The 22,684-nt window shown below is 35.8% G+C and overlaps 1 protein-coding gene across 1 annotated transcript in view; it reads left to right on the forward strand.

Annotated features, from left to right (window-relative positions):
• STK32B (serine/threonine kinase 32B) overlaps positions 1 to 22,684 on the forward strand; it is a 146,449-nt gene that overhangs the window by 7,620 nt on the left and 116,145 nt on the right. The window contains exon 2 of the mRNA XM_042871501.1: positions 17,973 to 18,028. Coding sequence (XP_042727435.1) covers positions 17,973 to 18,028 — 56 coding nt within the window. The remainder of the gene's footprint in view (positions 1 to 17,972; positions 18,029 to 22,684) is intronic.

Genomic DNA, 22,684 nt, shown 5'->3' on the forward strand with positions numbered 1-22,684 from the left:
AGTGAGTTGACCCAGTCTCTCTTGAGCATAATTCTGCTTAATTTCATGAACTATTTGTGTTGATTACCTTAGACAACATTAATTACTTACTGCCTAATGTAAGCTTAGGTTGAGCTGTTGATAAATTTGCTGATGTATTTGTGAACACTGTGTACATGCGTATACATAAGCTTCACTACAAATGGAAAAAAAAAAAAAAAAAAAAAAAAAAAAAAAAAAAAAAAAAGCATTATTCTGCAAAAATCAAAATCTTGTTCTGGCAATAATCAGTGTTTCCCTAACTAAATCTTATCCAGAATTTCCTTGGACTCAATCACAGTTTCATTTGTTTAGTAAGTAAGGAGTGTTTCCAGAAACATTATGGGCTAGCATCTGTGAATTTTGTTCTTTTGTTAAAGAAGAATGAAGTTGTCTTACTGTCTGGCATTCAGGCTTTAATACAATAACTATTCTGAAGAATATACTGGCTCTATTTCTCTGTATTTAGGCCAATAAACTACTTGCTTTATGAGGAATACTTACTCATATCACACAATATTTGTTGATGGGGTCCAAGATACCTACACCGTAGAATCACAGAATTGTTTGGAATGGAAGGGACTCTTAAGGTTGTTAACTATTCTTCAGTGAACAGGGATACCTACAGCTCAATCAGGTTGCTCAGATCTCCATCCCACCTGACCTTGATTGTCTCCAAGATGGGACATCTACTACATTTCTGGGCAACCTGTTTCTATGCCTCACCACTATGATTGTGAAAAAACTTTTTCATTACCTCCCTCTTTTGTTTGAAAGCATTTACCCTTCTCCTATCACAACAGACCCTGCTAAATATTCTATCCCTTTCTTTCTTACAGCCCCCCTTTAGATACTTAAAGGCCACTATCATGTCTTCCTGAAGCCTTCTCTTCTTCAGGCTGAGCTGTTCTGGCTCTCTCAGCCTGTCCTCATAGAAGAGGTGTTTCATCCCTCAGAACAGTTTTGTGGCCTCCTCTGGATGTGCTCTAGCAGGTCTATGTTTTTCCTGATAACTTCACATCTCAACACAGTACTCCAGCTGAGGTCTTACCAGTGCAGAGTAGAGGGGTAGGATCACCTCCCTCACCCCAGTGGCCACACTTCTGTTGATTTAGCCTGGGATACAGTTGACTTTCCAGGTTGTGAGGGCACATTGCTGGTTTATGTCCAGATAGCAATCCACCAGTACCCCCCAAGTCTGTTTCAGCAGGGCTGTACTCCATCCTTACATCCACTAGCTTGCACTGATAGTGGGAGTTGCCATGACCCAGGTGCAAGGCCTTGCACTTTGATTTGTTGAACCTCATGAGGTTCACCTGGGCCCACTGTTCAAGTGAGCCAGCAACTGAGTATACAAAGAGGTTGAATATTTATAATACAGCTATTGGGATATAGGACTGATTATTTTAATACAGTGTCCCATAAAACATCAATTAATTTCCTTTTAATTTCTGAGAATTTAACATTATAATTAATATATATACAGTATAAAACTATACTTCAAAATTATATATTTTTAAAATATATTTTAGACAATGTAGCATGTGGGCTTTAATTTTGCTTCATCTATGCGAAGAGGTTTTACATAGATACAAATAATTTAGTTTTATAAAACACAAATTCATAGGGAAAATAGGAAAAAACGAAGGTACATTTTGCTTCGCAGGTGAGTGCTACCAGACTTTCCTTTTCGCATTTTCTGCTTCAGTGACTCTTAGAAATATAAGGGAAGTGCAGCATGTGGTGTGCTTTCAGGAAAATCTGAGCACTCTACTGAAGCGTTAGGCGAGAAGGAGCTGTAAGAATATGAGTGTACTTTCGTATTGCAGAAATGAGGATTCTTTTGCCTTTCATTCTTAAATAGAATCATATCATAGAATGGTTTGGGTTGGAAGGGACCTTAAAAGTCATCTAATTCCAGCCTCCGCTGTTATAGGCAGGGACTCCTCTCACTAGAGCAGGTTGCTCAGAGCCCCATCCAGCCTGGCCTGAAACACCTCCAGGGTGGGAGCATTCACAGCCTCACTGGGCAACCTGTTCCAATATCTCACCACCCTTACAGTAAAGAATTTCTTCGTAATATCTAGTCTAAATCTACCCACTTCAAGTTAAGAGCTATTTCCTCTTGTCCTTTCAGTGTATGGCCTTATAAAATGCACTTCCCCAATATAAGAAGTTCCTCCCCAGGGACTTTGTACCACAAAGAAGTATATACATTGTAATTGTCTCTCACCCAATCGCTGTGTCCTCATCTCCCATGTTTCCACGTTGGCTCCTATGAACTGTGTCTTTTCTTAAGTAAATCAAATAATCTAGATGAACTGGCTAGGATCTGTAAGGAGATCTGACAATTTTGTATTTAACCACTAGAAATCTGAACTCTGTACAAAACATTTATAAGAATCTTATGTCTCTGCTTAAATCATTGTCCTCATCTAGTGGCTGTCAACTTCAGATATTTCCCAATCTGGCTTTCTTTATCTATTGGGAAATCTAGCAATGTGCAACAAGAAAAGCTTTCTGTAGATTTCAGTTTGTCATACTTGTATGCAGCCCATCAGGTTTTTTTTTTTTCATTTTTGTGCTTAGCTTTTGCACAAAATAACAAGTGTTTTTTCTATCTATAATATTTTTTTCCTCTACATCCCTTTTCTGCAATCTCTGTCACAAGCCTTGACACACAAGCATTAAATTCTGTAATGCTTTTATTCTTAAAAGTATTTTCCCTTATGTTATGACAAGCTTATTAACAGCGGTATAAACACATATGTTACTGTCATTTATTCCATAATCAGCACAAAGACATTATCTATTAAATTAAAGGCACACCTCTTAGAATGTAATAACAAAACATTGTTGGAGTGTAGCAGCCTGTTGTGCTGGTTTTTAAGGCTTTAATGATAACTGGATGTAGTTGATGACACTTTGTTTTTCAAATTTTATTGCAAATATTCTCTTTACAACATCAAATCGTTGTGTTAAAGTCTGCATTTTGTATTTCTTTAATTCTTTTCTACACTTTTCTATTTTGAAAACATTTATTTTGTATATATTTTATCAAATAAGCCATACAGCTTTGTTATTTGAATCAAACTGAAAAATATATCAGTAATGTGCTTTTTAGCATCCTGCTTCGATTTGAGAAAGTTTTCTTGCTTTTTACTTTGTTTCACATTTCCTCATTTTCTTTCTCCCTCTCTCTTTTTTTTTTTTTTTTTTTTTTTTTTTTTTTTTTTTTAAGTTCTTTGAAGTTTGAAAACTTTTAGATAATGCTAAGGCAGTTTTTAACAAAGTAAAAAACTGGTTTGATACCAAAGAAAACAGAGTACTAGCACAGAGTACTAGCTGAGTCACTGAATTACTAATGCTATTCTGCATAAGATTGTTGTATTAAGTAAAATAGATTATGCAGCAATATATACCAATGGGTCATAAAAAAACATAATAATTCCTTTTCCTACATTTGGAGTAATATCGTCAATCCTTATTTAACATCTAAAAATGCAAACTGAGTTAATGCCTCCAGTAATTGTAATTCCTTATGATATTGTTTTTTCCCTGAGCACAGAAATCTGTTCTTAGTTTTCATTTGCTGTTCTCTGTGATTAGCTGTTAGTCTGGTAAAACAAATAAGTAATATGTGAAATTACTACTAAGCTCCTGAGTGTCCTCCATACCTCTCTGAAATCATCTGCTTTCTCTTGGATTGCTTTTACATTTTACAATGATTGTATTTATGCCTTTTGGGGTTATGTTCAGATAAACCTTTGTTCAAGCAGTAAAGCCTGCAAACTCTTCTGGGAGAATGCACATCTTAGGCACTGTGATTTGCTACACAGAACCTGAAGTCAAAGAGCAAAAGAAAATAAAAAGACCCTTTCTGAAAATCAGGAAAAAGATATTATGTTACATTCAGCTTCAAATTTGACTGTTCTAGCCTATGAAAACTACAGTGATAGCTGCACAATCTTATGCACAGAGCACTGCTATAAAATAAATCAAGTTAGTATTTACTGGGGTAAATTTGGGTATAGTGGGAGGAAAAGTCACTAAGCGCTGTAGGATTTTGCTGACAAAGGGTCATAGAGTACAGAATTTTTCTGATAATCCTAACTTTCTGTGAGGAACTCCGTATTCTGTTAGAGAACTCTCTATTGATGAACAGGAGAAGAGAGCAGCTAATAGTTGCCTGGGTAGACATAGTACATAGGCTGTGGGAGGCAGAACATGCAAAGAGCCGGTCCTGTGGACAGGCAGTCTTCCCTCTAAATGGCTTCTCACAAGGCTTTTCTGGTATTTGAGGGGCTGTGTCGGCAGTTCAGAGAGTATTACTATTAAGTAATACATGGCAGCGAAGAAATGACGTTTTCAGTGCTTTTGAGCATTTATGCTAGGTGCTGTCCTGATTTCAGACCTCTTGTTCTCCTAAGCCAGGAGCCATCAGTTTATGTTACAGACGCTGGAAGGAGGACAGGCATAGACTTTAATAGAAAGCCTCTCTTTCAGGATCTCTTAGAGAAGAAGATACTTCTTGTGACACTCAGTTTTCTCACTGTTTCCAGTGAGATGTGGAGAATTTTGAATGCTTCCCTGGGCATACAAATGCCAATGAAGAGCTATAAGACCAGCTCTCATCCTCCTCAGCTTCTTCTGCTAGATAGATCATGTACATATACACCTTTTTATCTACAGACCTTTGTCTGTCAGTAGCATTCTGATGCTTTAAGTGGCCAGATACCTTTGTTATTGAAAAGGATGTCCTGCACTATGTTCAACGAGGGCTGCTCCAAAGAGTATTGCCTCGTATTTCACTATGTTGTCCCACAAAATCAGAGTAAGATGTTAGTGGTATGGCAATAGAGGTTGAACCTTCCTGCCAATATTTTGTTACATTTTATTGCTGTGGGACAGATGGCAGCAGATGGGCAGTCTGACAAAATGGTGTCTGATATAGAAGTGTTTATGAAAGAAAAGTGTGTTACAGAATTCCTCCATGTGGATTAAATGGTACTCTTTGACAATGCTTGCTGACTGTTTATAGAGATCAAACAGTGGATGTAATCGCAGTGAGGTGGTTGGTTCACTTCAGCAGAGAAAATAGTGATGTTCAATATAAGCCATGCTCTGGATGTCTATGTACAGCCACGTGAAAGAATGTGACAAAGAGTGTCTTCATAGCTCACCAGCAGGAATAGGCTGAATCAGGGAACTGGGTTCAGTGAGTTGGAAATAATGGTGTCAGCATTGAAATATTACAAAGTTTGCATCAGGTGGGTCCTACAAATGCTCACATAGGAACAGAAAGAACACTGCCTGTAGTGTCAGGCCAGAGAAGAAATCAACTTTTATCTTGCAACACAACAATTGCAGATCTCATACCAGTTTGAAGATTGTGGACCACACTGCCAATCCTGGCTGAGCTGTTCTACCACACCCACAATATAGGTTGGATTTGGTGCCTTATGGCTTCCATCTATTTGGGCTAATGAAAGATAGAAAGACTGAACAGGCAACATCTTCCTAGCAACAACACCATCATAGCAGTAGTGAAAAACAGTAAGTCACTTCTGCATGTGGAAATTTTTACAAGTGTGGCAGGCAGGCTCTTGTTCATTGCTTGTGAAAATGCACAGCTAATGGTGGTTACTATCACTACAGAACAGGAGTGTTCTGTAGCTGAGAATTTGCATTATCAAATAGTATTTTTGTGTTCTTCGTATTTGTTGTAGTTTCCATGGGGATATGGAAATAAATAGAAGGCATTACTTTTGGAGTGGTCTATGTAATTTAGAAAAAGAAAATACAGCAGAGCAGACCACTCAGGGAAAAATGATGAATACTATCATATGGAACAGATTTCTTCAAGTTCAGTTTCTTCACTCTCTTCACTAGAGTGACTTTAAGTTAATTTCCTGACCTTTTCCCATCTGTGTTTATTGATTAACCTAGACAAAAACCAAACCAAACAAGCAAACAGAACCATATACAGCTGGTATAGAAAATAAACTTTTTTCTTTCTTTGTTATTCTGGAAGTTTTTCATCTTGCACTGTGAAGAATCAGGACTATTTAGTGTTCTTTTCATAAAAATCAGCCAGAGGAAGCTTCGATCTACTAATTCACAGTATTACTCTAGTTAAGAAAACATAACTATACTTGTATTAATCATCCCTCTTTCTCTCTCCATAGATTTTTTTTTGTATGTACATTAGTTGCATTAAAATAGATTTGGTGTATGTAGTAGAGAACTCTAGAACAAATTATCAATATTCACTATTTTCTTCTAACATCTATAAATAAAATTACTTGAGATTCTATTTCTGTGGTTATACAGAATTTGTATGAGTACAATTAATAGCACCAAATGTTTCAGGCATTACAAGTAACAAACCTTCTGCTGCACTCAACAGTTTTATCCTCTGCTGTTCACTGTTTGTGCTCTACAGCTAATAATTTCTGCTGTTAAAATTAGAAGTTATGTTACTTCCATTAATACCATTTAGCTACGCACCCCCTAGATCAAATGAATCTTTTTATTCATTCCTGTTGTGTGGTGATATAAGTCTTTATAAATTGAGTTGTGGCTGAGAGAGTCTACTGACCTGGTGTTAATGCTTGCCCCCAGCCATAAATCTGGGAACTGTGTTTAGTCTGAAGGCCTCCTGTCCTCAGCCACCCTGGTGCCAGCTGAGAGCCATGGAGTGGCAATGAGGTGGATTTGCTTTGTTTTGTGACTGTATCGAAGCTTACTTTAAATTTTTTTCATGTTTCAGACAAAGGCCCCAATTTTCTTATTCATATTTACTGTTTTCAGCAATGCTTGGGTCTATCGACTTTGAAGTAATTGCTTGTGGTGTGTAAATAAGCGTGCTTATATCAGGCTGGAAATATCTCTACATTATCACTGGAAGGACTCCCCAGAGGTAAGTGGTGCAATGATAAGAGAATAAGTAATGAGCTCCAAACCAAAAACTGCCACAGTTAGATGGCCATTGTATGTACAGCAGCCAACCATCTTATTTAGTCTCAATATCAAAACAACCAATTTAATCACAAAATATTTATCTGCAAACCTCTATTTAAAGATATTTGAGTTGCACTGACATTTTGCAGTTTCTCTATGAATTAAATATAGCCGCTATTATGAAATATTTTTTTCTACTCTCTCTATCCACCCTGAAAGAAACAGTCACAAAAAAAAAAAAGAAAAAAAAAAGAAAAAAAAAAAAGGAAACATCAAAATAGAAATGTTATATTAAATATTAAATTCAACTACTAATTTAGGTTATAGCTTCAACTCTACTCTTATTGATCGTATTCAAATTCAAATTTGAATCACATTCAAATTTGATAAATGTTTCACCTTGAACATGTAGGTAAAAAGCCTCTGGGAGTACCAAGAGCTTTTACTCCAAAATGGCAGAGAAAGTGAAATGATTCTTATGAAATAAAATGATTCATTCAGAGAAATAGTAAGAATTCTAGCTATAATAAAAAGCCAGATACTTTTCAGCTCCAGATCTCTTTTCCGTAATCAGAGGCAACTTTTCCTTTTTCCAGTCCTCACACTATCTTCAGTTTCACAGTATCTTCAGTTACTGCTACCTGCAGTTCTATCCCATTACTGTAAAACACTTGTGTCCAGTCTGAAAATGGCACTGTGCAGCAAGAACAGGGAGGGGTGGTGGCCTCATCAACACAGGTGCAACCTACTGACACCAAGCTAGATGAGCACTGAAGGTAAGTGATGGAAAGTAGGGTCCAAAAGTTCAAATGGTAGATTAGGTGCATAACCAGGCATGGACTTAACTGCAGCCTAGCTCAGGTGAAGCACAGCTCAGCAAACACAGGATGGGTCCCAGCCAGACTCCTCAGAGTTCTGTTACATGCAGTAGGTTTCACAGTGACTGGATCCAGACTCCAGCTGCAGTGGGTCTCCTGAACCAATGGCAAGGTGGTGGTGGGAGAGAGGCAGGTGAAGATGATAATGGACTGGTAGTCTTAAATGGTGTCCTCAGATCCAAATCATATAAGACATTTTTAAAGTTGACTATTCCAAGAGCTGTGAAATACAAGTTCCTGGAAATCATCAGAAATTGTTCTGGAAATTCTTGTTATTTTGACACTATTTTCAAATCCCGAAAGATAAATCAGACCTGGATAGCCACATTTACATCTGGCAGGTTTTACTACTTCTTTTGAAAGATTCTTCCCCTGGAGGGAGCGTCTCTGCTACCAAACTAATGAGCAGTAAACTTACAGTGGTAAGTAAATATCAACTCTACTGCTCCATTCACAATTCAGAATACTTTTGTTATGAGCTAGGACTGGCATTATTCTTTTGACACCTGTGGGTTCTGTTTGGGCTTACAAAGACTAAATAGGAGAATCCTAACTGAAACATGAATCTTTCTCACCCTTTATTGTCCTTAATTGCTACCAGGGTCCTATTTGTAACTGTGGTTTAGGAAAAAAAAAAAAGATAATTTTTGCAGACAATTTTGGAGACAGAAAGGGACATCAATTAGAAGAAAAAGAGGACAGTAACTCGTAGTTTGTCTAGATGTTTGGATAAAATCTTACTCACATGATTTCCTATCCTCCTACTAACACAGCACCAAAACTCATTTTCTGCAATCCTATCAGAAGGAAGAATAGTCTTAGAGCCACCACACAAAGAAGCCTAAAGCAAAGGGATTTCTTGCCCCTCTTCCCCTGGCATTATAAGGCCTCCATGTGGATAAAATCGACTGATGCCTCAGAGAGGATTTTGTTGATAATTTTGTTTAAATAGTTGTCCTTCACCTGGCGATGGCTGGTGATTTTTATCATAGGAAAAAAGTGTTTGGTCCACTGAAATTTGACATTTTATTCCATAGCAACTTCCCTCCCCTCCAGTTCAGTTATTAATGAGGTTATCCTCATAGTAACTCTGCGGGAGCAGAATATTCCCACTTTCTAGTTGAAAAAAGATGCTTCATATTCTGTTATGTGTTTCCTGATCTCCTGAGGAAATCTATTATTGTTAAAGAGGAACGTAGGCTTTCTGTATTATAGCAATATATTTTGTTAAGAAATATATTTTCTGTTGGACATACTTGTCAACCTATTTCTTCTAGCAATAGATTACAGAGATTCTTTTTTGTCATCTTAGTCATAAGTAGGCAATATCATCAGAAACCCACTTTTCTCATCAAAAGGGTGTTATGTATCATTACTTATGGAAACTCTTGAAGATATTTTGTATTTGAACAGGTTATGAAATTTCACTCCTTAGCTCTAATGTCAACTTTACCCTTTGAAACAACTATGAACAGCACAGAGACTCATAAAGTCTTACCAGCTACTCACTGACAGTGACATGGTCTACTACATCCGTTCAGTAGTTTCTTGGTGATCTTTGATGTTTCAAGCGTTGATACTAAGTTAACCACTTTTCTGAATTAAAGCTCTGTCCTATGGCAAAACAGAATTGCCTTCATTGCAACTTTATTAAAACATTCACTGCTCTTAAAAAAATTAAATTTACTGACTTCTGAATTTATAATGGTAAAATTTTATAAATTACTGCTCTATAGTAGACACCTAGATGAATGACTAGAATTATATCAGAATTCCCAATTATTTTTCACTAAATAACCTAGTCTATGCAAACGAAACCTTTTTAGACTAGGAAAAAAAGGTTACCCAAATGTTATATGCAAATAGAATGAAGATACAGCAAAAGTAATTGCAAAGTCTTCCATTATGATAATTAGCCTATAGTTATCCTGAAGAATTGACACTGCCTAACTAAATCCTAATTATTTTGATCTGGCAACAAGGGCCAGGCTATGGGATTAAGTTGCAATTGATGGCCATTATTACTGAACACACTAAACCTAATAATCTAATAATATCAGTTCTTCATATCACACAGATCCAGTGCCAGCCTACCTGGAGACAGAATCATGTACCTTCAGATGGCTGGTTACAATGAATTCTGTGCACAAGATGTAAGCACCCCATGCACAAATGTGTAACTGTTCCCAGCTACCACCAAAACTTCTGTGGGCTCAAGCTGGTGCAGTTAAACAAACTCATTGATATGTACCAATTATGGCTATGTAGCAACGGTAAAAATTTTCACATTTCTGTCCATTCTGAGAAATATCTGGCTGCTTATGTTATTTTTCATGGCACTGACTTACACCTCAGTACATAAAGTCCCTATTAGTCCCCAGGCCTTTCACAACAGTCTGTGGTTATTTGTTAGCTGTTGAAAAACAGTAGTAGATTTGGTGATGCAAACTCTTTTCACTTTTTTGTTTAATTTAAATTGAAAGCCCCTGAATTTGAAGACCACATTAATCTTTTCAGCTTGATGTATAGATGATGTATGGACTAGTCATCATGATGTCAGTGAGCAATTGATAAATTTTGCTTCAATATAGTGTTGCAAAGGGATTACACTAACCTGACCCACAGGATCAAGGCCTTCTAAGTTCATGGCCCATCAGCAGTGCTCAATCTCTTGCTCTCAGTTTGTGGTACCAAATTACTGTTTTCAGACCAATTTGGTCTGATCAATACTCCTCCATCCCATGGGCATGGAAGTATTATTAGAAGAATGTTTTATCTGTTGTTCACCAACAACACCTTGACTGCACAGATCTCTCTTAGTCTGTCTTAGAAAAATCCCACTGGTTCTCACTATTTTATAGTTCTACCCTTTTCTGAACTAGTTGATGTCTTTGTTCACTATTTTGGGACACTTCCCTCCCCCCCCCCCCTCAGAACCCTCCCCTCCCAGAAAAGAATAAAATATATAATATTCTGTGCTAATTTTTGCTGGTCACATCATCAATGGTGAAGTTAAACAGATGGTCATTTTTTCCTATTTTATAGTGCACTGCCTACGAGGACATGCTATCAACTTGGGCTAGAGGGTATAGCTGACTTTTTGCAAGAACAACACATATTTGATGTCCTCTTTTCTGCCTAGCTATCGCTTCTATCTTAATGAGAAATAATTTCAAATTCATTAGATTAAATGAGTAATTCTGTCTTCAAATAATAGCAGCTGTACTATGTTAGACTATGTTATTATGTTTAGACTATGTTGATTCAAATCTTTCTGGTATAGTATGTTATGTTATTATTTCTATTGTTTTAGAAGGAAGTTTGGTTTTCTTCCTGAGACTGCTGTCTGAGGCAAAACATCTGCTTAGAAGAATGACTTAAAACTGTCTTACCTTTATTGCCTTTGATTGCTTATGTCTGAGGAGAAAATAGAAGAATGATAGCCAGCATACTTAATGGGATGAGTGTCTGAGCTCTACTTCAGTATTAAAACAACAACGTAAAAGTATAACGTACCTAAATTGAGTTTTAGAGACTGGAAGTGATGATTATATGATATGTGTAAATTGACAAAAATGATCCAGTTAGACCATCTCAGTTTTACTTTCTCCATTTAAAAATAAATAAATAAATAAATCTTGCTGGCTCTTTACAGTGTCTTCTATAGATCACCATTCCTGTGCTGAATGACACTGCCCTGCACTGGATCATAGATTCCCTGGCTTATGCAGTATCATTCGTACTACCATAAACTGGCAAGCTGATTTAACCTTTTTTTTTTTTTTTTTAATGAATAAATTATTTTCCACTGAACAGAGTGAGCAGGATTCTGGTTGCATTCAAACTGCTTAGATTTGGCATCTTTCTCAGTTACCTAAACAGTGAAGTTGCTTGCAGACTTCCCTTGTACACCTTTGGGACAGACTATCTGCTTTCACAAGGTTTCCTGCAGTAGTAAGTGCTATAAGTTCCCTATGAAGGTAACTATCTCAATCTTCTGCCTTTGAAACTACTTTTTAAAGGGAAATTTACTTTAACGCAATATCAAAATGTTGTTAATTTCCTATACAAAAAAAATGTCTCGTATTGAGAAAACAAAGCTGTTTTTATAACTTGGAATGAAATTCAAATTTACCTTTTCAGAACGATTTCATTTTGTGTCGCCCCTAAGTGAACAGTGTGTGTCATGCAAGTGGTAAGAGTTTACCTCACTGACGGAAGATGTAGTCCAGTCAAAGATCTATCATAGATGATCAGACATGGTCATCATCACAAGGAGTAACTCTTAGTATGATCTACCATTAAACAAACCACCGTGGATCCATTATGAAGTCTGAAATTGAAATTTTTCAGTATCACAGAAACATTTTGTTTAGATAGAGGAAGCTGAAATACATATTTCCTTTCATAAGATGGACGACATTGTTTTGAGTTTCTTTGACTAGAGTTGTAGCAAGGAAGAAAAAGAAAATTGACAACTGCTTCTGATATTTTAGAATGCAAAAATGGTATCAGTTTAAAATGTAAATTTTATTTCAATTCATAACATAAAGTTACTTTCAAAATCAAAAATTTTTCTTTCTTTTTTCTGAGAGTAGACTAATGTTCAAGTATCGGAGTTTCCCAAGACACAAGAATTACCTTTTCCATATTTTAGTTTGCAAAACATGATCAGACTGAAATGTGTCTTTAAACTCAAAGCAAAATTAGCTGAATTATGAATTACATTTTTCTGACATTCAGGTGCACTCTCATTGCAAGTAAATTCTGGCTAATTATAAAAAATGATTAATGTAATAATTAGTAGCAGCTTATATCAAGACTAAACACTGTCTGAAGAATTGATTCATTGTAATGCAATTTAAATGCAAAGCCCCTAAACACAATGATAGAAAATGCCGTGCTTCATCATTAATGAGATAAAATCAGCTCTGAAAATACTTTTCTCTTGTCCTTCAGTTATGTAACTCTTTCTAATTATTGCGCTCCAAAGTCAATTAATTCATAGGGATGGCTCATTCCATCCATACGCCCAATGAATATATACAGGTTTTGGATTCTTTGCTCACCTCAAAGATGCAGCTGCTTTTTCCCTTTCTGTCAACAAAAATTCATTTCTTATTTAATTCAATACTTAATTTAAACTATCTTTCTTCACTAGTGCATTTGTCATCAACAAATCATGATGGAATGCAGATCTTTATGACTACCCTAACCAACTCATGCTCCTTAATCTAATTTCTAAGCACTTTTCATGTTTTTTCTGTCTATATCCATTCAAGCTGGTGACTCCATAATGAATACTGAATGTATATGGCAGTATCTACTTGGTTATTAATCTTGTATGTTTCTGTGTGGAAATAGTAGAGCAATCTTAATAAGGTTTGAAGGCTGCTGAGACTTACTGATGTCCTGTTAGCACAGAATTGTGGCTTACTCTGGGAAAGGCTGGAAAGTATGAACAGGAGGCACATGTAAAGAAGACTGCAGAACAGGTTTGGAATCCTAAAACCACTGCTGTCCACTGAGTCTAAAGCAGTAAACCATACAGGCCAAATCTAGAGAGAAAATCTGATTTAGTTGTTACTCTGTTTTTCTGAGTCACCCAGAAACAGGAAGCATTAAAGTTCTCTGAAACCACAACATCCAAAACTTAAAAATCAATTTCCTTAGACTGATGGCTGTATCACATTTTCATGGTTTTGTTTTCTGTTGAAGTCAGTTGAGAGTAAATCTAGAAATGCAATTTGTGTTACAAATACATCTTTACTCTTCACTTTCTAATGTCTTAAGACTCATGTTTGGGTTTTAGCTGCTGCCACAGAAACCAAATAAATCAGTGACTATCAGCTAGAGAAGGAGAATGGCTGGATTTAGCTCTCAAGGTTTATTAAATTCTTAATTTTTTAGTTGTTTCATTTTAATTGAAGAGCTGTTCATTTCTTTTCTGTGATGCAAGGAATGTGTATATCTGTGCTTTGACAAATTTGGATTGGATATTTTCTCCTGTAGATGCACTATTATTCCAGTTATTCCAGATAATGTTTAGTGTCTTCAGAAGAATCACATATACATGCTATAAATTTTCCTCAGCTGCAGGAAGAATAGCAGATGTCAGCTCTATGTAGAATCAACCTGATGTACGTATTGCCTCTTAGGCAAGGCTTAATTTACACTTGAACAAATGCTAGGTAACACTAGACTGCTCTAGATTTGTAAAAATGCAATTGAAAGAGTAAAAATATTATGTTCTTATATGGTATCATTATTACCATTCAAGATTTTTTTAGTTCAGTATTAAGCTGCTGGAAAATGCTCTACATTGGGCTAATTTACAGATAAAGTTTTTAACAGAGACTTGAAACTGTGCAATAGAATTTGCTTAAGACTTGAGTGTGACTTAAGTGAAATAAACTAAATTCTTTAATTCATATGAATATATATCTCAATGAAATTATCAAGCAGCAGTCACTAATATTATGAAACAGGCATTGTAAACGCTGGTCTAATTTCTCCTTTAGTTAAAATACTTCTGCTTTATTCCATAGTCCTCAGTTTTTAATTTATGATGACTTTCTCTTTTTGGTGTGAGATGGAGAACTGAGAACATAATACATCTTGTTTTTTCCAAATTGATGAAAACCATTAAAACTGAAATGGAACTTCCTCATTTTGCTTTTAATACAACTTCATTTTGTGAATTTGCCTTTGTGGAATATTAGTTGAAGACAACATAAATTAGTTTTGGTTTCTGAAAAATGTCTGTACTCTAAAAATTCAAGTTCAAAATTGTAAGTATGGTATAGTAGTGAAATTAAAGAAGTTCTCACAAAGTTAGAAAATTGTTCTTCAGAAAATGATGCCAAACTATTTTTAAAATAGTAATAATAATATTACAGTTACTGAAGAAAATGTCCTTCTGTAACCACACCATTATCTCAGCTGGGTTTTGTGCTAGAAAAAATGTCATTAGCTATAACACCAGGCTCCACAAGAGAGTTAGACATGTCATGTTTTAGAGGACAAGAATACCATATTTGTGATATCTTTGCACAGAAGAAAAGGCAGCATGTGATCTTGACGATATTTTGAACACTGGAAATGCTAGAGGTCATAGTGAGCTGTAATTCTTCTCAGAATAAGTGGTGAACCTATGGTGTTGAATTTTCACTGGGAGAAAAGGGACACACACAATGGGAGAAAGGGAGAAAAAGTATACACACAATGTTAAAAAAAATAAAAAATGTGATGAATAAATTGAGCCAGAAATTCTGACAGTTGGAGATTAAAACCTCTTGAAGAGAATGTCTGGTCTAGCAATAACTAACTTAGCTTGACCATTCCTCTGGGAACTTGTGGTGCAAACAGGACTTCTATGAGGCTGATCTGCTGTTGATGGGGCTGAGACATAAAACATCTCTTCCTCATCTGACCTTGACATTGGTCTCAATTGCAAACTTTTCTCTTTTTTTATCCTTTCCCAACGTCCCAAGAGAAGAACATGCCCAGTTTTTGATTACATATTATGCGTATGTTTGAATGATCAAAAGAGATCAACTTGTCACAGCTTAGAGAATTAACACTTTTCAGAAAAATGCAGTGTCTACAACTGTGGCTCATTTCAAATGCAGACTTTTGTATTTACATGCTTGCACAGTCTTTAAAATGATCTTTCTTTTCTCTTGTAAAAAAAAAAAAATTACAATAATTGTACTTCGATTTCAGATAAGGCTGACAGAACAGTGAAGTACAAATACAAAATACTATTGTTTCTTAATAAAGAATTGAAAATTTAACATCCAACTTTCTTATAGTGCTAAATAGAAAAATTAAGAAAATTTTATCAATCATTGTGGTTATGTTTCTTAGCCACTTATTTGACTTACCATATAATAATAATCCATATTAAATCTCATGGTTTAACACCTCATTTAATCACCTCTGTCTTAGGAAAGTTCAATTTACAACCAATTCCAATAACAAAATAAGTTGTCCTAATTGCTCAGAGCAATAAACACTGCTGGAGAACAAGGAGCAGATAAATAGAGTAGAAGTATATGGACAATAAAAATGGCTAAAAATAAATGCTTAATTTTGGTTTTGCATAAAATGAGTTCCAAAATGAAAATGGATAAATGAAATAATTCATCAAATTGATACATTTCAAAACCAGCCAGGTTTCAGCACAATTATATAGTCAAGTCCCAGTGAAATGTGACTTGAATTAAATTCAGACAATTACAGACTGCATCAACAGTTTTCTGGTTGTGCTTAGGAGCTGGCCTCGCCTGGATGCCTGCAAGGTAAAGAATAAAGTCAAAATAAGATTTCATTAATGAAAGTATTTGTTAAAGCTGGTTAAAGCAAACAGAAAACAACAGAAGCTTTTAAAGAAAGGGAGTGACAGAGAATGCCAGTATGCTGGAGGAAAAAATTAAGTTTACTTATCAAAGAAACAAATTAGATGAACACATTTATTTGAATATTCTTAATTCTGTGTTGAATTCCTACTGAAACTTCTTGATCAATTCAAAGATCCCAGTCATGAAGCTCTCACTCCTTTATTTTGGGGCATGTACCTGGGAAGGATGAGTTACAGCAAAAAGATTTATGTTGATGTGCCTCTGTGTAAGGCATTTTCCTTAACTGACCATCTTGCCTCCCACACCAGTATTGACCAGCAGGAACTACAAGGCAGTCTTCCACTGGTAAAAACTGTGGGCAGAGAATAAAAGCACAAGTCTTTGATAGAGAGTCTTGTCTATTCCAGATGCCTAAATAACCATAACTGTTATGTGATTCAGCACAAAACTTGTTTTCCAGCAATAGCAACTTGTTAATCTATGCAAAGTTATGCATTTTCATTTTAGTATCCAAATCCTTAAGTGACTATATTCACAATTACCATCTTTGTTTGCTCAAGATGAGAGTCTGCTGCTTTCAGATCTGTTAGATCTGGATTTGATTTGGTCTCCAGTAATTACCAAGAAGATGGTTGCTATAGCTGCACTAATGAAAGGGGTAATCATCTTCCCTTGAAGACAGTGTAAGCAAGCACAAATAAATTAAAAAAAAAATCACATAGAATCACAGAATTGCAGGGGTTGGAAGGGAGCTGGAGGGATGGACATGAGTAGTATAAATGAGATATCACCGCAACAGTGAAAATAAGATTTTATCCCTTTTCAGTCTCTTAAAATACATCAACCTGGCAACACTCCACTCACCATTTAGCTTGAGCCAGTACAAGTTTTTGATAGATATTTAAAGTATTATTTGTTTTATAGGATTATCTTCATCAAAATTTGAGTCATATTTTGTAGCACTTATTCACGTTGCCATAATTTACAGTGACAGTCTGTTTCCATAGTTGTTCTGATTACTATTATGGCAGTAACAGGCACATAGTTGAAAGTATTGAAGCCAAGAACACAGGGAAGTTTTATTTTAAATTGAATTTTAAAAAAATCCAATTAATTTTCAGTTAACTTTGTCAACTCCAATTCACTGAATTTGGATTTAAGTGCAATTCTCTTAAACAAACTTACTCTGAATCAGTGAAATAGTCTTACAATGTAGCATTATGTAGCAGATGTGTACCAATATTAGTATTAAGGTGGAAAAGTTCATAGGGGCTGATCCTAGTAAGGTCACCATGGGATAAGCTTTCTTCACCATAACAGAATATGGGAAACATCCCATAAACAGCGATTACTGGAACACTATCCTTATATCACTACATATTCTATTAGTAGATGGGAATTGCTTACCTGAATTATTCAATACTCTTTTAATAGATCTTAATCTTTCTTGAAAATGCTGTGTAATGCTAACGTATTATCTTGTTACTAGGTTAGACAGAGGTATGTTTCTTTTTGGAGACGCTAGATATTGGAACAACACTGGTTGATGAATAAAATCAGTGGTGCTTATTTTACTGCAAATCTTTTGCTACCTATTCAATATATTTGATATTTTAAGGGAAGAATGCAAGTATCACATGGCCAAATTACACTAGTTGGAAGCACTGCTGTTACTGTTGTTATCTGATTTCTGATTCTGACTTAGCACTTTGAAAACTGTATTCTTTTTCTTCTCTGCTTTATTTTCCAGTTAACTTTGACCATTTTCAAATATTGCGGGCTATTGGCAAAGGGAGTTTTGGAAAGGTAAGGATTAATTTATTTTTAACAGTCAAAAATTTACTAGAGAATTCATTTGTGTTTTTCTACCCTTGACCAGATAAAGGAATGTAAGTTTGGTTGTCTTTTGCTTCTCAAGGACATCTGATCACAATCACAATGACTTTCATTATAAGCTTTTCTGTTACAATTTATTCTGTAAAGCTAATTGAGTAAAAATGTTTTAATAATTAAGCCTTTTCAATGAGGATTAGCAAAGTTAAGAAATCAGTCCCCAAAACAAGAACACAAAAAAAAGTAGAAGCAGTCTACGCTTTTGGAACATCTACTCAAGCAATCTTGCTTTGAAATCATTGTACTCATTCATGTACTTAAAGTTATTGTAATATTTTAAAGACACTTTACATAGATTCACTGCACTTGGGAACTGTATAAAATTACTGTAATTGTGATCATTGATTAAATATTTGTTCAATTCAGTGGGGTTTTGCTGAAACAGAGAAGATTCATGTTTTGTTTACACATGAGTAGATGATCTTTTTTACTAAAATAAAGACCATAACAAAGTTTTAAATTTTAATGTGGTTTAAAACAAGGCCATGCAGAAAATTATAGTACAAAAATACTAGAAGCCATAAGAAATAAATTTGGAAATGAAACATAACTTCAGTAGCTGATCAAGCAATAATGATAAGATCTAGATCTTGATTTAAATTATACTTGAGAAATACTCCTGTATTTCTACATTAAACACATACCTAGGATTTTGTTGGCTCTTGGCCTTTCACATGGAAAAATAGCTTCCAGTTTACAGTAGTCTGAAATACTTTGTGCAAAAGAACATGGTCCTCCGTGGCATGGTCCTTATTCACCTCAGTAAATTCCAACAGAAGCCCTCTCTGGGTATCAAACAGGAGAATATATTTTGCCAGTGCAAAATGGTGGCCAAGAATCCTTTATAAGTCAAGGCAGCCAGAAATTTGTAATTGCTTATTGTCACAATACATCACATCACTGGAATATCAAATCAAGTCAAACAGAGATCCCCTTCATGTAGTGAAGTTAGGTCCAGAGTAAGTAATAGAAAGTTTATTTAAATCTTGCTGTCCATCACAAAGATCACCTGCACACCTCCTTCTTTAAAGTTTCTCCATTCACACCTCTGTTGTCTCTGCTTTCTCAAAGGGGCCCTCACCCTCCCATGACATGCAGAAAAAGTAACACAAGCCTACATGCTTTTTGAAGACTTGGTTGATGACTGATAGACTCTTCTCCATGGTATTTAGGAAACAATTGTGAATGTTTCTAGTGAATGTTTCTATAATATTTCTTAAACATCTAATTGTTTTTGTATGGCTGTTCTTGTGAACCTGCTTTAGGAATATGTATGTTTGGGAATAGTTTCACAACCCTTAGGGACTATTATTTATGTGTATGGTCCCCTTTAAACTTAAATCCTTATTTTGTAGTTGTCAGTGAAACAGAACAGACTTTGGCACAACAGGCTTGTTTTTCCCAAACCAATGCAAGCTTCCAGCCAATGGCCTGATTTTGCTTTCCACAGTGAGGGTAAGAAAGTAACCCTTTTAGAAATGACATATTATACCACAGCCAAAAGCACAGCATGGTATATCAGTCACAATTTCAAGTGTCTATGAGTCAGTCTTGCCTTTGCCATTCATTCAGAAGCCTCATTGCTGGCAACTTTTCCAATTACTGTCTTTGTGGGAGCACCTGGCAGCAGAAAATGTCAACAAATGATGCAAGAGCTCTAATCTGTATTGAATCGCTGTTTACTGTTTGGGGTCTATTGTGCTCTAGCATCCTGCAACATGTAAAACCATGTTAGGTATTACATTTTTCTCAAACTGCCTTCTGCCTTTATGACTGCTCTATGGCCTTTTTTGCCTTCTGAGAGCAGTAGGATTTTTAAGGCATGCTCTACTTTTTATCCTTTATTTATTTATTTTTTATTGCTATTGGTACAATTGTCTTCCAAGATTTCTTAAAGTACTTTGGTTGCTACAGCAACATTAGGCCTCCACAGGACATTGCTGCAGGAGGTGTCTGCTATTGGCAGAGACCCCTCACTGCTCAGCTCTTCTTAGTGCACTGAGTTCGAGGTAACTCTCAGCACCTTCCCTCCTCCACTGGGGATGAATGCTTCAGCAGCTATACTCTGTCCCTCCCAGCTGGCTTCAGAAGGCAGCTTCCTGTCTTCTACTCTGGAATTTTCATATCAGAGTAGTAACATCTGCTGTTATAGGAATTTTCCTGGTTCATTTGGTATCAAAGGCTCTGTATCTCAAAAGCTTGTCTTTTCTGAGAAGTGGCCTCCCATTTTAAACAACTGCACTAAAACATATTCTTCTCCTAAGGACATTTAAGGCAGTAGAGTCTCCCACCCCCTGTAGCACATTCTGTGAGGAAGGTAAAGATGCATCACATCAGTTGTGAGGAGTTTAGGATAAAAGGAAAAAAAAAACAACTCCATGGAGCTTTCATTCGTATATTAAATATTGTTCTAAGTAAACTCAGAAGTGGATGATATAAAATCCACAAAATAAAACTTCTGAACACTGGTCTAAATAGTCATTTCTTTATGCTGTCATACCTTAGAAGTATTCTCTCATATTTAATCTGGCTAAATTTATCTGTTTTGTTCTATGTAGAGCCATCATTATCAACCAAAATATCACAAAAATATATATACTTGAAGACTGTCCGACAACTACAAAATTGACTTAGATTGAAATACAAGAATTACCATTTTTCTTTACTGCAACAGTAATTGCAGGCTTACTGCCACGAAAATAGTTTGTATTCAGGTGCAGGTGGTTTCTAGGAAAATTACAATACCATTTTTCTTCAAGGTCTTTGTATCTGTGAGCAGGTATATTGAACAATCTGACCTACTTAAATCAAATTCAAATTATGATAAGAATATACTGATTCTTTTTCCTATTTCTCTAAGATGCTGAGACATAGGACTTAGTTCTTATTAATTTGGTTGTATAAAAGAGTGACTTCCTGAATTGAAATTGCCATGGTGTAAAACAGATGGGAGCCCATAATCACATCTGCACTGATCAAGGATACTTCACTAAATAATATGCAAAGAATTTCAGAATAAATCTCCTGTTATCTTTAAAGTAACATAACACACAGCCTCAGAATATTAGTATTGTTTGACAGTATAACCACCAACTTATTCAGATTGAGTTAATATGAAAGGATACCAAGCAGATGCTCAGCTTCTTCTCCAGCTGTCATACTTTGCTCAGGGGAATCTAGGAATGAATCCTTCTATTTCATGGGAATTCCCTAACAGTGTAAATTCAAACTTACGACATCAAGTCTCCAGCCTCTTTGTGTAAATCTTTCCACTTGTAGGCTGAAAAAATGATCATTCATTTTTTAGAGTGTGTATGTAAAAACATACGTGCGATTTTTCTGCTTCATAGCAGATTTGTTGGTTCACTGACTTCACGTTAGTGGGAAAGTCTAGCTTTTTATGCATCCCCACCTTTTGGGAAAAGCTTCTCTGAATCTACCTATAACTGCTCCTTCATAGCAGTATACACCTTTGGCAGCAAACCAGTAGGAAATTCTGTACAATTTTCATTCCATATAACTCTGATATCCTTTCCCCAGATCTGCCCATGGGGAACTCAGTCATCCATAACAGTCTTAATGCAAGGTAACCTATTAATCTGCAGGTAATCTGTTTTTTCATTTGGATGAAGTTAGTGATGGTAGTTTAGAAGTGAACTCTCTGAAGTGTAGTTTAGCCCTCCAGTGATAATCTATGGGTTTTGTTCTTTTGGTTCTAAGAGTAAATGTCTCCAAGTTTTGGCTAATTGCTTTTAACTTTGTAGATCTGAAAGTAATTCAGAGTTTCCCTCTCCTAGATATAAAAAAGACACAACCCTGTGGTAACAACTAAAACACATAGCCCTTTTAGGAAAAGAGTATTTGCACACAAGACTTCTAAGATAAGCACAGTTTAAATCCAGACAAAATTACTGAGGATTTGTACTGCCTAGCTTTCAACTTCCCTACATCCAAGCTAATCATGTAGAGTCACTTTAGAGAGACTTCAGAAGAGAAGACATATTAGAGCATTTAGACTCATAACTTAGTGAGAAATGGGTATTCCTGTTCCCCCCTCCTGACTCTGAAGCTATATGGGGTTTGAAGTATCTCCACAGGGACTGCTGAAGCAGTGATATCAATTTGATCAGGGCACAGCAAATGATATTCATAGGAAAATAGAAAGATGATGTTTTATTAATGTGTGCATGACAGGCTTCCATGCTGATATGTGTAAATAAGGCAATTCTGCTCAGACTTCCACAATAATGAATCACAGAACTTTGTTGAGGTGGCAGACCACCTGTGTGTCCCCACTTTAAAATTTCTCCATTGGAAAAAAAGTCAACCATAAACTAACAAAAAAAAAAAAAAAGAAACATTTCCCATTAGGATTGCTAATGGCCCAGGAGAGCTGGAGGGTTTTGCTTTCTTTCTTGCAGCAGAGGAGCATTTTTTTGCCCATTAACAGTGGGCTCAGAACAGCACATTAGCAGTGCTCAGAAGAACTGCTGACAGCCATCATGTAAAAATGCCAGGAAGGATCTCCTCTACTATTCAGCACTGTCACAGAAATGTCAGGCATTTTTC

Source organism: Lagopus leucura, unplaced genomic scaffold (assembly GCF_019238085.1).
Source record: "Lagopus leucura isolate 7727_CA_CO unplaced genomic scaffold, USGS_WTPT01 Super-Scaffold_100004, whole genome shotgun sequence".
In the NCBI taxonomy this organism is placed as follows: Eukaryota; Metazoa; Chordata; class Aves; order Galliformes; family Phasianidae; genus Lagopus; species Lagopus leucura.